Here is a 17,393-nt window from a genome sequence, read left to right as displayed (position 1 = left end):
CTCACACACACACACACACACACACACACACACACACACACAACAATGTTTCTCCAAAGGTGTGCCACTTGGGTATACCATGAAATTTGGAATTTTTTTGTTATTGCAGATAAAAGAAAATGTATAAATCATTTTCTTTAATATAATTTTTACTTACTGAACAGGTATGGTTGTTTTACTATGTTAGTACTAGATCATAGTACAGAAATCCAGTGTGTAAGAATTTGGGTTAGAGTTAGAGGAATTGAGGATTAGGGTTAGAACCTATCCCTAAATGCTTCTGACTCTAAGCCTAAATGCACCTCTGACTCTAACCTCTGACTCCAACTCTAACCCTAACCTTTCCTGAGCTTGTGCTAACTTGAACTCGAATCCCTAATTTGGTTTCAGAGGTTTTCTTGTCTTTGTAAGGTTTTCTGCATTGACCATATCCTTGGATCAGAGTAGACCTCTTGAGTTTTCTCTTGTTCTCCCTAGAGGGAACATCAGCTAGACCTTTCTCAAATTGACAGAATGTCAAAAGATAGCAAGTGACTCTTCTACATTTAGCAAAAGCATCATCTTTCAGTATTCATCACTGCATCATTTACTTAACTGGAAAGGTCATTAGGACCATCAAAGTAGAAGTGGCCTCAGAGTCCAGCCTCTTCATTTTACAAATAGAAAAACTGAGAATCCAGCAAGATTCAATGACTTGTCCATGGACTTACAACTACTAAGCATTCAGAAACAGAATCCGAACACAGATCTTCTGTCTCCAGGATCACTGTTCGTTCCTCTGTCCCATGGTCTCTCCATCTATTTCAAACCCTCATTTTAAAGATGAGCCAAAAGAGCCAGACTTCGTGACTTTCCTTGCCTCACAACAGAACCGTGTTAATGGCAAGCTCTTAGACGATCGTTCTGCCTTTAAATCAAGCATCATTTCCACTCTCTCACAGTGTCTCCTTCTCTCCATCCTTCTCCCACTCCATTTAAACTCTTTGCTATTAAGCATAATAATAATTTTCCATGTATTAATTTCACAGATTCATCCTTATAAAAGAATCAGAGATCTCTTCTAGTCCATCCCATACCCAAATATTTCTCTTGTTTTCCACTGGGAGTTGATTTCCACCCACTAATGTAAACTCCTGTTTTATGAGTCGACTCCTTAAGTTGTTAACCTTTTAGGAAACTGTACTTTATTCAAGGATATACAGAAATAATCCTGAGCTCTTCCAGCCAGTTTCTTCTTAGCTGATGAGAATCCTCCCTCTAGTGGTTATAGGAGATCATGAAAAATAGTAATAAGATTGTAATTCCAAGTCACTTGCTTTCTTTAATTTCTATTTGTCCACGATAGCCAGAAATGTCACGTGTCAATAAAATGGTATACACTTGTCATAGATATCATTAGTATCTTAGAGAATATGTACCTTAAAGGGTTTTGAAAAGTTTAATACAAAGTGTGTTCCAGTGGTCCAACCATGGTATAGTGGGGAGCAGAAGTCAGATATGTGTGCACTTTCGGTGGCCCTATAAATGTCCAAATAAATGAATACTGATGGTGACATTTCTTAATTTATACTTTTTTTAAGACATAGGAATGCTATTTTTTGCTTCTTTTGATACCTATGCACTTGGGGCAAGAAATTCACCCTATTATTTCCTTGATTGCCCTCTCCTTATATTGAATGTTTTAAGGTCCTTTCTCCTCCAAGAATTAAACTGTGGTTCTCTGTTTGGATGAAAAAGGCTCTAGCTATTAAAGATTTATTTACACTTGGCAAAAAGGACCTTTTAATTATTTATACAGTTTCAAAAGTGGGTTCATTTTTCTAGTCCTCTAGCTGTGAGTGTGTCCTCTCTCACCTCTGTGAATTTGCCCATCCTAGTACCCAGGCCTAGAATGCCTTCTCTTCATATTCTTACCTGCTGAAATCCTTCTCTGTGTTTAAGGTTCCAACTTCTCTATTAAAACTTTCCTCATCAATCAATAAGCTCTTAAAAATGCCATTGGGTAATGGAACCAGTGGTGAATTCTGAAGCTAGAGGCAGCCACTCCCTTTCAATCTCTCATCTCTCTCATTGTTAACTTTCTTAATTTAGGAACATAGGATATACTATTGGGAAGAGATTGTAGACATCTCTTCCAATGTCATCATTTGAAAGATAAGGAAACTGAGGTCTAAAGAGATGAGTTACCTTTCCCAAGGATATTTGTTTGTAGCAGGATTTGTATTCAGGGTAGCTAGGTGGCACAGTGGATACAGCACTGGCCTTTGATTCGGGAGGACCTGAGTTCAAATGTGGCCTCAGACACTTGACACTTACTAGCCGTGTAACCCTGGGCAAGTCACTTAACTTTCATTGCCCTGCCCTCCCCAAAAAAATTTCAGGTGGATTCAAACCTAGTTTTTTTCTGACTTTATTGCTATTTTACCACAGCTTGTTGCTTGAATTAAGAGTATTTGGATGGGGCAGCTAGGTGGTGCAGTGGATAGAACACTGGCCCTGGATTCAGGAGGACCTGAATTCAAATCCAGCCTCAGAAACTTAACACTTACTAGCTGTGTGACCGTAGGCAAGTCACTTAACCCCAATTGCCTCACAAACAAAACAAACAAAAGACAAAGAGTATTTGGGTGCCTGTCATAATTTCCTACTAGTCAATCAATCAATCGACAAGGATATATCAACCATTTATTATATGTGCCAAGCACTGGGGATGCAAATACAAGGAAAAGGCAAAGCAATCCCTGTTCTCAGGGAGGTTACATTCTAATTATGAAGAAAATACATAAAAGGAAGTTGATAATGGAATAATCCAGAGGACTGCAGCTTGGTTGGAAAATAAAGAGTCTGGATGTCCACATTGTGTGGAGGTTATGAAAAGAATTCTCCATTGTCCAATCTTATGAGCAAAAAGTATTGGTGAAATGTGAGAACTAAGGCTAAAGTGAGCTTCCAAAATGAAGAGCTTCCTGTGGCAGGAGGAGGAAGTCCAGAGTTGTCTGTAGTTTTGTGGCAATGACCATTGAATTCTGGAGGTTCCTTGAAATTCAAGACTGTTATGTTTGTTTACATTTTTGTATCCCTAGCATTGTGCCTTTTCATAGTAGTCATTTAGGGGCAGCTGAGTGGCACAGTGGATAAAACACTGGACCTGGATTCAGGAGGACCTGAGTTCAAATCCAGCTTCAGACACTTGACACTGAGTGTGTGACCTTGGACAAGTCACTTAACCCTCATTGCCCCACAATAAATGAATAAATAAATAGATAGATAAATAGATAAATGAATGGATGGATGGATAGATAAATAAATAAATAAATGGATAAATGAATGAATGAATTTATTAATTGATTGATTAATTGATTTTAAAAATTAAAAAAACACAGTAGTTACTTAAGAAAAATTTAAGGAAGATGGCAGATCAGGGGCAACCCAGCTGAAATCTCCCACCATTTACCTCCAAACAACTTTAAAATAATGTCTCTAATCAAAATTTCAAGGGCAGAGCCAACAAAAAGGTCAAGGTAAGAGATTTTTCTGGCATAAGAAACCTTAAAAGGTCAGCAAGAGAGGTTTGTGGCAGAGGGGTGAAACTCTGTCCAGAACCCCCTACAGAGAGGTGGCAACAGCAGCCACAGCAGTAGATTCAGGAGCTTTCAGCCCAGGAACTGGGGTTAGACAACTGGTCAGAAATACATTAAAAGGTGCTTTTCTTGCTCTAGATACAGCTGGTGCTTCATCTATATAGTTGCAGGTTGCAGTTCCAGAGTAGAGAGAATGGTATGGGGGTCAGTCACCAGGGAGCAGAGGCCTGATTGTAGTTTTAAAGCAAAAACACATGCAAACACTTACAGCTGCAGGGGACCAGGTGTCCTTCCTGGATAAATACCAGAGTGCAACAATCATAACTCTTCCCGGATCACCCCACCTCGAAAGCACTGAAAATGTGCAAAACCCCAGAACTAGTTCTGAAAACAGCAGCACAAGAAAAGCTTGAGGTTTGGACAGTGCCTCCCCAACACTAGAGATAATTTTAAAATAAGTTTCAAAGTCAAGAAATAGGCTGAAAAATGAGCAAACAACCACAATAACAGGAATAATTTGACCATAAAAGCTACTACAGTTTCAGGGAAGACCAAGGCATAAACTCAGAAGAAGACAACAATATGAAAACAGATACAAAAAAAGCCTCAAAGAAAAATGTTAGTTGAAACAAAGCCCAGCAAAAAAAAAAAAAAATTTCTAGAAGATTAGAAGAAAGAGATAAGTGGTAGAGGAAAAATTTGGCAAAAATTGGGAGTGATACAAGGAAATTATAAAAAGAGAACTAATACCTTGGTAAAAGTGGCACAAAATTAATGAAGAAAATAACACTTTAATAAAGATAAAAGATTAAAAAAAAAACACTAGGGGGAAGCTAGGTGGCCCAGTGGATAAAGCACTGGCCCTGGATTTAGGAGGACCCGTGTTCAAATCTGGCCTCAGACACTTGACACTTACTAGCTGTGTGATCCTGGACAAGTCACTTAACCCTCATTGCCCCACAAGAAACACACACACACACACACACACACACACATACAACATTTTAAGATAAAAGAGAAACAAAAATTGCAGGTGAAAATAAATCCTTAAAAAATCAGAATTGGCCAAATAAAAAGAGTGGTACAAAATCTCACTGAGAATAACCTTAGATAAAACAGGATCACTACTAGGTCTGTATCCCACAAAGATCAAAGAAAAAGGAAAAGCACCTATATGTACAAAAATATTTATAGAAGCTTTTTTAGTAGTGGCAAAGAATTGCAATTGAAGGGATGCTCATCAATTGGGGAATGACTGGAGATTTGGTATATGATTGTGGTGGATTACTACTGTGCTATGGGGAATTAGGAGGGGGTGTTTTCAGAAAAACTTGAGAAGACCTGTATGAACTGATCCAAAATGAAATGAGAAGAACTGGGAGATCATTGTACACAGTAACAGCAATGTTGTAATGATGATCAACTATGAAAGACTTGGTTACTCTGACCAATACAATGATCCAAGATAATTCCAAAGGACTCATGATGAAAAAATACTACCCACCTCCAGAGAGAGAATTAATGAACTATTAAATAGTATTTTATTGTTTTTCCAGTTCCACATAAAGGCAAATTTTAAAATTCGTTAAAAAATTTAATTCCACATTTTCTCACTCTCTTCCCCACCTCCCTCCACTTTATGGTGGTAAACAATTTTATATAGGTTTTATGTGTGTAGTCATATAAAACATACTTCCATATTAGTCATCTGTGAAAAAAGAGACTAAAAGGAAAAACCATGAAAGAAATAACATGAAAATAGAATGTTTTGATTTACATTCAGACTCCATCAAGCTTATGAACTCTTGAGTACAAATTGAAGTATGATTTTCTCCCCTTTTTTGCTTAAAATAAACATAGTTAATACAGAAATATATTTTGCATGATTTCATAAATATAATTGACATATTTCTTGACTGCTCAGTAGGTGGGGGAAGGATGGGAGGAAGAGAATTAATTTGGAACTCAAAATTTTAAAAGAAAAATGTTAAAAATAAGAGTTTTTTGAAACATATTTTAGAAAGATGCGGGGGGGGGGAGTTATTGGGCAGTACATCTCAACCAGGAAGAGGTGTTGAGATCCTGAACAAAGATTTTAAACATGAGAGTAGAGAGACGAGAACTGACGTGAGATAATGTGGAGATAGAATTAATGAATCTTGACCACTGCTTGAATTTGTGAGAAATGAGTGAATATGAATAAAGAAATAAGTGAATGGGGAAAAATGTTTAGGGAATTGAGTTGGATTTTATTGAAGAAGTTTCAACTTGTTGAAACTTAAGAGTTGGAAGTTAAAGAAGAAGTCACTCCTTTGCACAATGTCATTGAATGTTCTCAGGCTCAGTGGTATTTTGGAAGTGATTGTTACTGATCTTTCCTGTCCTAAAGTTATCCCTAATTTATGACTGAATTGCTCCATGGACTGAGACAAAAGCCAAGAGACGTAACTCTAATGAACTCCGTGAACTGAAATGGTATGTTCTAAGAGAGATTTCCATGTAAATAAGTAAACAACCAGCAAGTCAGGCCATGATGGTAGATGGAGCTGAGAAAAAGAAAGCAGTAAACATCCAGTTCCATCAGTTCCCATGACAACTTCACTTCCTGCTTCCCACAGTGTAGTTTAGGATATGTTCTTAATATCTGGTGACAGACTTTTTCCTGAGACTATGTGGCTGTATAGAGGAGCACCAGGTTCCAGCACCTGTTGTGCCAATAATTTGTTGAGTGACCTTGAGCAGTTCAGTAAACCATTCTGAGCTTCAGTTTCCACATTTATGTAAAAGAGGGATAGTAGTACTTGCCCTTCCCATATTTCAGAGTATTATGAGAAATCTAGAAGTCTTGGACAACAAACTGCATTGGAAGTTGATATGATGACCAGCATGTAGGTTTGCTTTGCCTGTGTTCTTTGTTGCTAGGAAAGACCTTCCTGGGGGAGTGGAGGAAGGGAGAAATTAGTGGAAGGAGCCTTTGGCAACAATGGACCACGATATTGTAAAGAAGTCATAGGATAGCAATGTAATTAAGGAAAAAAGCATCAGTAAAGCTTTTAGGTAGGTAGAAAGAAGAGCACAAGATGGGAAATTATGGAAGAAAAGCATAAAGAAATATAAAGACAAGGTAAGGAGGGGGGGGAAAAGCTGAATAAGAAAATACCATTAGCCACCAAGATAAATGCCTACTTGAATATTCTGGTGGATTCAACCTCTCATCCAGTGGTCCACCCATACTTTCCCATTCTTTGTAGTTTCTGTCTATATTCTTCTACTAGCATCTCCAGAGCCATATTTCTAACACATTGAAACCCTTCTATTCATCAGCTCCCATAGATTTAATAATCATCTCTCTACTGATGAACCTCATACCTACTTATCCTGCCCCAACTTCTCTTCTGATCTCCAATCTAGAATCTCTAATTTCTTTTAAGGCATCTCAAATTGGATGTCCCCTAAACATCTTAAACTCATCATGTCCAAAACCAAAGTCTTTATTTTTCCCTCTAAATTCTCCCCTGACCTGCTCTGAATTTCCCTATTAATGTAGAGGTCAACAATATCTTCCCAGTCTCACAATCCAATTATTCTCCTGGATTGCTCACTATCTCCCCCACTCACAAACATACAACCACACCCCTCCTGTCACGTATTCTGGACTTCTGGACTTCACCCTGGCAACATTTCTCAAATATGCATCCTTCTCTCTTCTGGCTCTGCCACCATCCTAGCACAGGCTCTCATTCATTACCTCACACTTGGACTATCGAGATAGCCACTGTTAGGTCTGCCTGCTTCAAGTCTCTGCTCCAATCCATCCACCGTTCAACCACCAAAGTGATTTTCTTAAAGCATAAGTCTGACCATGTCACCCTCCTACTAAAATTCCAGTAGCTTCCTATTATCTCCAGGAACAAATACAAAATCCTGTTATTCAAAGCCCTTTATAAGCCATCCTCCTCTTACCTTTCCAGTATTCTTGCACCTTATTCCCCAATATGTCTTCTTCAATCCAATATCACTGACCTCCTGACTGTCCCACCAGTAAGACACTCCATCTGTTAACTCTGAGAATTTTCTCTTGCTATCTTCCATACCTGGAATGCTCTCCTGCCTCATCTCTTCCCCCTGTCATTCCTACCTTCTTTAAGCCCTGACTAAAATCCCATTTTACACAGGAAATCTTTCCCAGCTGCTCTTCATTCTAGTAACCTCTCATTTTAAAATAATTTTCTATTTTTCCTCTACATAGTTTGGCTCTACATATTTGTTTACTCACATCCCTAATTATTTGTGAACTCCTTTTAACAAGGACTGTCTTTTGCCTCTTTTTTGTATCCTTAATTCTTGGCCCTGTGCCTTCCATATAATAGATGCTTAATCAGTGTTGATTGACTGACTGTTGAGTATCTTAACATTCCATGGGTAGCAATTCTGGTATTCAGTCTGGTTCTCTGCTATCATTTGTTACATTTACATTTTCATATTTCCTTGATATGTTTTATACTCTTTTCTGTGAGCAGTGTCACTTTTACAAGTATACATTACCTTGAGTAGTCATTCTATGGTACAATGAAAAAATCAATGGCTGTGACTTCAGAATACCTGGGTTCAAGTTCAAGCATTGATATTAATCACACTTCATTGCTTAATCTCCTCATTTACTAAATAGAAATAAGAAATCCTGGCTCCTTCTATATTGAACTGTTGTGATGAGCACTCTTTGTAACTCAGAAGTACTACAGAATATGAACAGTTAGGGTAAAGTTTGCAAAATTCCTTAGGTCATGAAATGTATGGATAGAACCTGACTACCACTGCCTTCTTTTTCTTTGTTATAAACATCTTTTACTGCATGCCATATGACTGAGTTAAGAACATAAAGATTTTGCTTGGAGTATTATTTACATTTTAAAAATTTTTTCTCCTTATTTGAATTATTCAGCAAAGAAATCTGCCAAGCCACAGAGATCCTGATGTGCCCCATGTGTGAGCGAAGCTGCATGCTCCAGAAACTCAATGAGAGTTGCATCTATGCCAAGGTAGGACCTTTTTTTTTTCTTTCTTTCTTTTATGAATGCATCCTGTCCACAACTGGTTTATTGTCTATTGAAGTGAGAAGCATGTCACAAAGAAACAAAATGTGAATTTAGTTTGGAATCAAGAGCAAAAGAATAATATTAAATCTGAAAAAATGGAATCAAGTGATGGAAAAGGTTGAGACAGGGGGAGGGCATTGTACAGAAAGGAGCACTAAGCTGGGCTTTGAAAAATGGATGGAATAGCAAGAGGTGGAGATGTAGAGTGGAAAGGAGGTGACTGGGGTAGTGGGAGAACGTTGGAGGTGTAGTGACCAGTGTGAGGAAATACCTATGGGAGAGCAGAAAGGCAAGTTCAGAACAGACTATAGATTACACAAGAGGAGAGAGAGATGAAGGAAGGAAATGAGGAATGAAGGGAAGGAAGAAAAGAATAGAAAAGAAGAGAGGAGAAAAAGTTACAGAGGGACTTGAATAGCAATATAAGGAGCTTAGGCCTTATCTCCAGGCAGTGTGGAGTGACTGGTAGTTTTTTAATGATGGATTGTTTTCATCAGTCTCGGCCTTCAGAAGATTGAATTGGAGTAGTGTTAGATGGGCAAAGACAGAACTACTGCTTGGGAGACTACTTAGAAACTGAAATTGAGTGTTTTCAGTAGAAGGTAAATATGAGGAAGAGACAGTTGATACATATATTTTAGAGAGAAAATTGACAGGATTAGGCTGAATATGTAGGATGAAAGGGAGAGGAAGAAGTCAAGGGTGACTCTCATTACTTAATTATGTTTCAACTGAGGGATTTCTGAGTCCAAAAGCAGTAAATATTTATTTGGGGCTATTTTCTCTTCTTTTTATTATTATTATTTTTATTTAATGAAATTATTTATTTTAAACAGCTATTGTAGCAGTAATAAATTTCTACTTCTGATGGCCATGGGGTATCCATTGTATTCTCGAAATTAGAACTATATCCTCCATTAAGAATTCCTTTTGGGGCAGCTAGGTGGCGCAGTGGATAAAGCACCAGCCCTGGAGTCAGGAGTACCTGAGTTCAAATCCGCCCTCAGACACTTAACATTTACTAGCTGTGTGACCCTGGGCAAGTCACTTAACCCCAATTGCCTTACGGAAAAAAAAAAAAAAAAAGAATTCCTTTTTCAGGGGCTGCTAGGTAGCAAAGTTTATAAAGCACCAGCCCTGGATTCAGGAGGACCTGAGTTCAAATCTGGCCTCAGACACTTGACACTTACTAGCCGTGTGACCCTGGGCAAGTCAATTAACCTTCATTGCTCCCCCCCCCCAAAAAAAAAAGAAAAGAAAAAAAGAATTCATTTTGTTAAGGTGCTTCTCATCTTTTCGCCTTTCCTTATTTACTCTGTAGCAAATTCGGTTCTTGTTTTTGTTTTTATGATTTGGGGGGGAATTGTAGAAAAAAGTCATTTATAGATTACCCTAAAACCCTGGCTGAGAGCTGGAAAGGATCCTGAAAAGGTCTTTACAGTCATCCAGTCTAATCCTCTCTTTTTATAGAAGAGGAACAAAGGAAACCGTTAGCCAGTCTGAACACAGAGGATGAATGAGTTTTCTTTCTTTCTTTCTTTCTTTCTTTCTTTCTTTCTTTCTTTCTTTCTTTCTTTCTTCTTTTTTTTGGGGGGGGGGAGAGGCAATGAGGGTTAAGTGACTTGCCCAGGGTCACACAGCTATTAAGTGTCAAGTGTCTGAGGTCATATTTGAACTCAGGTCCTCCTGAATTCAGAGCCAGTGCTCTATCCACTCTGCCACCTAGCTGCCCCTGAGTTTTCTTTCTACCCCATTGTAATAGCTACTGAGCAAAGCAAATGGCTAATTTCTGAGAGTAGGTGACTCCAGAGACTTGTGATGGTGATGGTGACCATGATGGTGCTGATGGTGCTGAGATTAAGTGACTCACCCAGCATCACACAGGTAGTAAATGTCCGAGGCTAGATTTGAACTATGGTCTTCCTGTCTACAGCTCCAGCACTCTGTGCACTGTGGCACCCCTTAGCTGCCTCTTAACTCTTCAAAAAGAGAATGGGATTCTAAAAAGCCAGAAACCTTAATAGGTGCCCTAATTTAAACAAAACTAATAACTCCCAGATGCAGATTGCTGACTTTATAGATATAAACCATAGAGCTCTCCTCTAAGTAATCTAGATCTGTATGATTGTCAGAGGCCCCTAGATCTGGTCAGATGCCCTCTATCTTCCAGTTTCCAATTGGACAGTTCTAATCAAACACGTTTGCATGTTCCTAAATCTCAGGAAGATGTGTTCCTGCTTTACAAGAGCTAAAACGTTATAAATCCAGATGGCTTTTTTCACTCTTTGTTAGAAGGGGTATTTTTCCTAGAGGAAAAGAGTAGAGGAAACCATAACTATTAGGAGATGAGTTATTTTGGATAAAATTGACCTAGTAACTCCTGTGAAGAGTGTGAGTAATGTAGGTGTCACGTAAAAAGTTTTCCCAAATATTTGTTTCCTTAAGGAGCAAAGCAAGTTTGGTCCTTGATGGGGTGGGGGTGGGGGGCAGGATTTGAACTGGAGGGATGAAACTTCTTAGTTTTTCTCTATTTGTTTCAAGTTTCTGTGTTTTTAAATTCTTATGTAAGTTATTTTCTTGCTTCTTGAAAAAATGGATACATTATTAAAAAGAAAAAGATTGAGATCTACACGCCCACACTGCCTTCTTACCATTCATCAGACAAGTAAAAAAACACTTTGCTAATATAAGTTAAATGATAGAAATGAGGACTGTGCTTCTTGGCATTTTCTCAGCAATGTCATCTTAGAGGGTTGGGCTGCTGCTGGGATTTCTGAGAAGTCGTGACTTTCCCAGGATCACAAAATCAAGAGGAGGTTTGTTTTGTTGTTCAGTTGCTTTTTCAGTTATGTCTGACTCTTCATTACCCCATTTAGGGTTCTTGGCACAGATATTGGAGTGGTTTGCTATTTCCTTCTCCAACTCATTTTACAAATGAGGAAACTTGGGCAAACATGGTTAAGTGACTTGCTCAGGGCCACACAACTAGAAAGTATGTGAGACTGGATTTGAACTCAAGAAGATGAGTCTTCCTGACTCCTGGTCTGTCACCAGCTGTTGTGCTATCTAGTTGCCCAATAGAAGGACCTGGATTCAAATCCAAACTCTGATACTTACCTCCTATATAGCCTTGGTCACCCATATAGGGTCTCTGTCTCCTCATACATAAAATGAGAAGATTAGACTGAATAGTCTCTGGAGCCCTTCCTTTTTTTTTTAGTGTGGCAATTGGGGTTAAGTGACTTGCCCAGGGTCACACAGCTAGTAAGTGTTAAGTGTCTAAGGCCGGATTTGAACTCAGGTACCCCTGACTCCAGGGCCGGTGCTCTATCCACTGCACCACCTAGCTACCCCTGGAGCCCTTCCCTTCTAACCATATGATCTACGAACCAATAAACTGAATACAAGTTTATACAATAATGTATGGAAATTCTTCAATATAAGGTTTAGATTTAGAACTGAGGGAATATTCCCATCCAAAAAGCTTTGCTTTTTAATTCAAGAGACATTTATCAAGCACTTAATATGTTTCAGATACTATGCTTAGTTACTGGGAATGCAAAGAAAAAAAATTAGTTCCTGATCTCAAAAGTTTAATTCTCTGAGGTGACTTGTAAGTTTATTGCTCATTTTAATTTTTTCTCAAACCATATTGCACCATGTGGTAGTATCCTAAGACTAAGGTTGATTATGAGTAGTAAGAAGCTCATCTCACTTAATGCATTGAGTGAATTGCTATAAAAGTATTTGAAAAACCAAATTCTCTATATTGAATCATATTTGCACATTGAGTACCATTATAACTTTAGAGTTGTGTTCACACTTAAAAAAAAGGCTTAGGGTGATATAAAAATCACTAAAAATTATAGCATTTTCCTTGGAAAAGATTCACCTTTTTGTACATTTATTTTATATACACTGAATTTTCTCATATAGTTCTTGGAGAAAATCATATAGAATCGTGGATTTAAAGCCACTGGGTACACAAATATCATCTAATCTAACCCTGTCATTTATTGGTGAAGGCACTTTGTTGCATTAGAAAGACTGTTGAGGGGGCAGCTAGGTGATTCAATGGATAAAGCACTGGCTCTGGATTCAGGAGGACCTGAGTTTAAATCCAGCCTCAGACACTTGACCCTTGGCCCAGAAAAAAAGAAGAAGAAGAAGAAGAAGAAGAAGAAGAAGAAGAAGAAGAAGAAGAAGAAGAAGAAGGAAGAAGGAAGAAGGAAGAAGGAAGAAGGAAGAAGGAAGAAGGAAGAAGGACAAACAACAACTTCCGGGGAAAGTAAAATTGAGTAAGAAATTTGCCTAGGGTCACACAGGTAGGGAGTGTCTAAGGAAGGATTCACATTCAGGACTTCCAACTCTCCAAAATGTCACCTAGCCACTTCTCCTTTAAACTAGATGTCACCAGGGCAGCTAGGTAGCACAGTGGATAGAGCACTGGCCCTGGAGTCAGGAGGACCTGAGTTCAAATCCGGCCTCAGACACTTAACACTTACTAGCTGTGTGACCCTGGGCAAGTCACTTAACCCCAATTGCCTCACTTAAAAAAACAAACAAAAAACTACATGGCACCTCTAATAGGCAGTAGTACCTTTTTTCTATAACCAATGTAAAATTGTCTTGTCTCTCATCAAAGGATCTTTAAAACATTAATTATTTTAAATTTGATCATTTGATGTGAAAGGAGCAGCATAGGGTAGGTACCTGGAATTCTAGAAGACTGAGGTTTCAAGTCTTGCCCACTGCCTCTGATTCTGCTTCATTGGGACTATGGACAAATCATTTAATCTCTATGTGCCCCCAGAAAACCTTCTAAGATGATAAATTAAATAAAATTTGCTAATCTGAATTAATGGAAGGAATATTGGCCATAGGAGTTCCCAATCTGAATGAAACCACAAGTTTAGTTGGAGGTTTTTGTTTGTTTGATTATTTTCATCTGTCTATGTGTAGTAAACCTCTTAAGGATTAGGGATTAGTAGATGAAATGATAGGTTGGTAGTTTAGTCTTCAATTCTGGCTTTGGACACTTATGGTAGAAGAGAGAAGAGAGAGAGGGAGAGTAGGGATCATGGAAAGAAAAGAGAGAAGTATGAATTTTGCTTAAATCCATATGCAGCTGCATCCAGGGACAGCTTCAAGCCATTATACCTGGTCAGGATTTTAGCCCCTGTCCAGATTTCCTTAGCTGTTGACCAAGAAAAAAAAGATTCTCTCTTGATTAGCAACCTCAGCTGTTACCCTGGGCCTAATCCTCTGGCATTCATTACTCTTCAGTTCTCTGCTTAATGATACTTTCTTCTCTGCCCATAATATAAACATAGAGTCGTGAAAAAGATTTGGGAAATCCCAGTCATCTAAAATGCGAGGCATCACATCAGATCCTTCAAGAGAGATGCTACCCTAGTCCCATAGTAGCCATACAGAAAACTCCAAAATGAGAATTCAGACAGAACATTTCACAATTGTGTTTTTAGTGATGACATATTGTTTGAAGAACACCTCCCTGGCCATCCATTTCATCTTCTTACTTTTACCATATGCCTCTTATTTTTGTGATCTAAAATATACTTTTCTTCCTAATGCTACAACTAAGCTTCGTAATTGGGCAGCAGTTGGAGCAATAGAGAAATCAACATCCAAGTATGAATACACACACACACACACACACACACACACACACACATACACACCAAAAACAACATAACATTAAAACACAGTTCAAAGACTGAACATCTTTATTCAAATCAAATGGTTAATTCTCTGACAAACCTCACATTTACTAATTAGACATTTGGCCCAGTGACACAAATGTGTTTTTTTTTCCTCCACATTTCAAATGTCATTCAACATTACCTTCTTCAAAAATCTTTAAACTGTATCCTGACAGGCTAGGATTAAAAGAAATGTAAAACTCTACTCTGTTACCTTTTTTTGGGTGGTGAAAGTTCTTTCTTACCTAACAAAAGATAAAGGGAAATATACAGGCCATGAGCCATGTGGGGATGCCAGTAAGGGTCATGCAGACTTATAGACCTTAGATGTGGGGAGGGTTGAAAAGAAAACCTTCCATATTGGATATTTTGTTGTTGTTTTATTTTCCCCGATACGAATCCTTCTAGATGTTTCATGGCAAGCTCAAATATGTCAGGTCGCATACTGAAAGTGCCCCACCTAGGCACCACAGAAATATTTATTACAGTCTTTGAGTTAAAAAGGGTGTTGTTTGAAAGGTGAGAAAACAGGAAATAATCAAGGAGAAAATAAGGAAGAAATGGAGGTTTTCTTTCCTGTCTAAAGCTTAATATGAAACATCTAGAAAGTTCTATGTAAAGATAGCTTCTCATTTAGAGAAAGCAAAAATAAGGGAATAAGGGATGTTTCTCAAGAGAAAAAAAAAATGATGGACCCCAACATGTTACCTCAGTGGGATAAGAGATCATTTCTGTTTGTTTTTCTTTTAGGTAACACATTTGTTTGACAATGGAGGGACAGTCTTCTTTGCTATTTTTATGGCAATATGGGGTGAGTATTCTTTCATTCCTTATCTTCTTTCTGGGGGAAATTTATGTGGTCACATGTGGAAGCCAGATGAAAATGTGTTCCTTTGTCAATATTCATGAACCCGTTCAACAATGAATTTAAATGTAGGTTTACAGTTGGCTTCTTTGTCTCATCTCTCTTAAATGAAGCCTCTAGAAATTAATTTTTTGATCTAACCCCAGTGTCCCTATTGCTACAAATTAACTTTTTTTTTTTTTCTCCCATGGCCCTATCCCCACAATCTCAGGAAGGCAGGCTGTGGCATCTGTGTAGATGGAAAGATGTTAGAGTTCTTTTCTGGATTTATTGCTCCTTATAAGTGCTCAACTCTAAAAAGGATTAAGTGCCTTTGGCCAGTCTTGTTTATGCATATGTGTATATATGGGAGTGATCTTTACATTCCTTATTTTTCTAGGCCTGGTCTATTTAATGAGATCAAAGTAGGTGGACCACATGCAACATTTCATTCCATACTCAGGCAGTAGTAATCTAACAAGCAATACCATTCCATCTCAGGAGTTCCATGTCATATTATCTGAAGGGGTGCAAACTATTTCCTTTTTTGCTCATATTCTCGAATACTCATGTGAGAAAGGCTCCTTGGTCCCCTCTTAGGGTTGCTATATCTTGTAATTTATATAGAAAGAAGACTTTCTATAAATCTGTGGAGTCTTCAACAAGTTTGAATTTCTCTGGTCCCTGGCGTTACTTTATCCAGAAATGTAATATTTCTTTCCTTGATGAGGTCATTTCCACCATGTCACTACCTCCCCACTATCAGCCATCTCTCCCCAGAAAACTGCAGGTTCATTTCCAGGGGCTGTAAAGCTTTGGAGAAACAATGGAACAGCACATGTGGAAAAGGCAGTGGAGTATAAAACATTTCTCTCACCGTCCTCATTTTCTAATAGCTCACATATTGTACATATTGTAGACTAAGGGGCCGTGTAGGATGACCGGGATAGTCACAGGTCATAAAGAGAAAAAAGAAAGCAGAGATGGTAGTGGACATGGAGAGCTGTGTTGAATTGAGAACATGAAAGAGAAGAGAGAGTGGTAAGAGCTCTGGAATCATTTCTAGCTGATAAGCTTCTTCCAATCCTATGAGCCTTGAATTTTGGTCATCTACTCTGGTTGAATAGGGTCCTGGGTGATCACCTGGCTTGATGTACTGTCAATATGTCACAGCCTTCTAGCTTTTCTTTAGTAAATATTGTTCCTTTTTAAGGGAGGCTAGGCTCAGGATGAGATACATCTTAGAGGACTCTTTTGGAAGAGAATAATCAAATATAAATAAGACTGGTGCGGGATTGTAGCTTACTATGTGATTTACACTCTCCATCAATATATCTCCATCGGTCTCACAATTTAAAAATCTCCCTTATGTCTACATGACTGTTATCCCCTGTATGTATTTGACACAGTCCTGGGCAAAGGACGAGATTCTGTGGTCTGAAATTCTATTCCCAGGGCTTATCTTAAAGTATGGGCTGTAGGGATAGTCTTCATTGGAATGTTCTCTCCTGCCCTTTCCGGGCTCCTCTCCGTGAATGGATCATCAGGGACTGTGGGGTTGAAGAAGCTGGAAACTCCAAAACTCCCATTGTAAGTGTCAGTTGTATGGTCTAAGCGGAGAACTGAAATAATAACAGAAACAAGGCTAAAAAGTCTTATAAAACGAGCAGTGGCAGGGTTAACCCTGCCCAGAACTCCATGTGCAGGGCTTGAGGCAGGAAGCCATTCACGAGTCCAGGAGATCTTTCATCTCATCCATCTGTGAGGAGAGGGGAGAAGGGGGGGGGCGCTATTTCCTCCAGTGGTATAAGTTTTAGCCTATCCAAATATGTCTATATTTGGAATTATATTGTGTATATGTGTGCATGTATATCAACATGGTTACACATGTATGGGGTCATGTGTGCACACATAGGTTACATGTACACATGTGTATTCTGTGTGCGTTCACATGAATAAATGTAATGCGTTCCTGTCTGTTCTGTACACGCACACATCTACATGTATATGACATATATGTTACATATGTGTACGTGTTACATGTATGTGTGTAAACATTGGGATGTATGTATACAAATTTATAGAATTTACACATATACAGGTAGTGCTCTGGGTTTTCTGTATATATCTATATCTATATCTACATATA

The 17,393-nt window shown here is 38.4% G+C and overlaps 1 protein-coding gene across 4 annotated transcripts in view; it reads left to right on the top strand.

Annotated features, from left to right (window-relative positions):
• Positions 1 to 17,393, top strand: part of ANO3 (anoctamin 3) — a 318,917-nt gene that overhangs the window by 200,131 nt on the left and 101,393 nt on the right. For all 4 annotated transcript variants that reach the window (XM_043971875.1, XM_043971877.1, XM_043971878.1 and 1 more), the window contains 2 exons: positions 8,524 to 8,620; positions 15,151 to 15,211. In XM_043971875.1, the coding sequence (XP_043827810.1) occupies positions 8,524 to 8,620; positions 15,151 to 15,211 (158 nt within the window). The remainder of the gene's footprint in view (positions 1 to 8,523; positions 8,621 to 15,150; positions 15,212 to 17,393) is intronic.

This window comes from Dromiciops gliroides, chromosome 6, assembly GCF_019393635.1.
Source record: "Dromiciops gliroides isolate mDroGli1 chromosome 6, mDroGli1.pri, whole genome shotgun sequence".
In the NCBI taxonomy this organism is placed as follows: Eukaryota; Metazoa; Chordata; class Mammalia; order Microbiotheria; family Microbiotheriidae; genus Dromiciops; species Dromiciops gliroides.
This window is presented reverse-complemented; position numbering and strand designations above follow the sequence as displayed.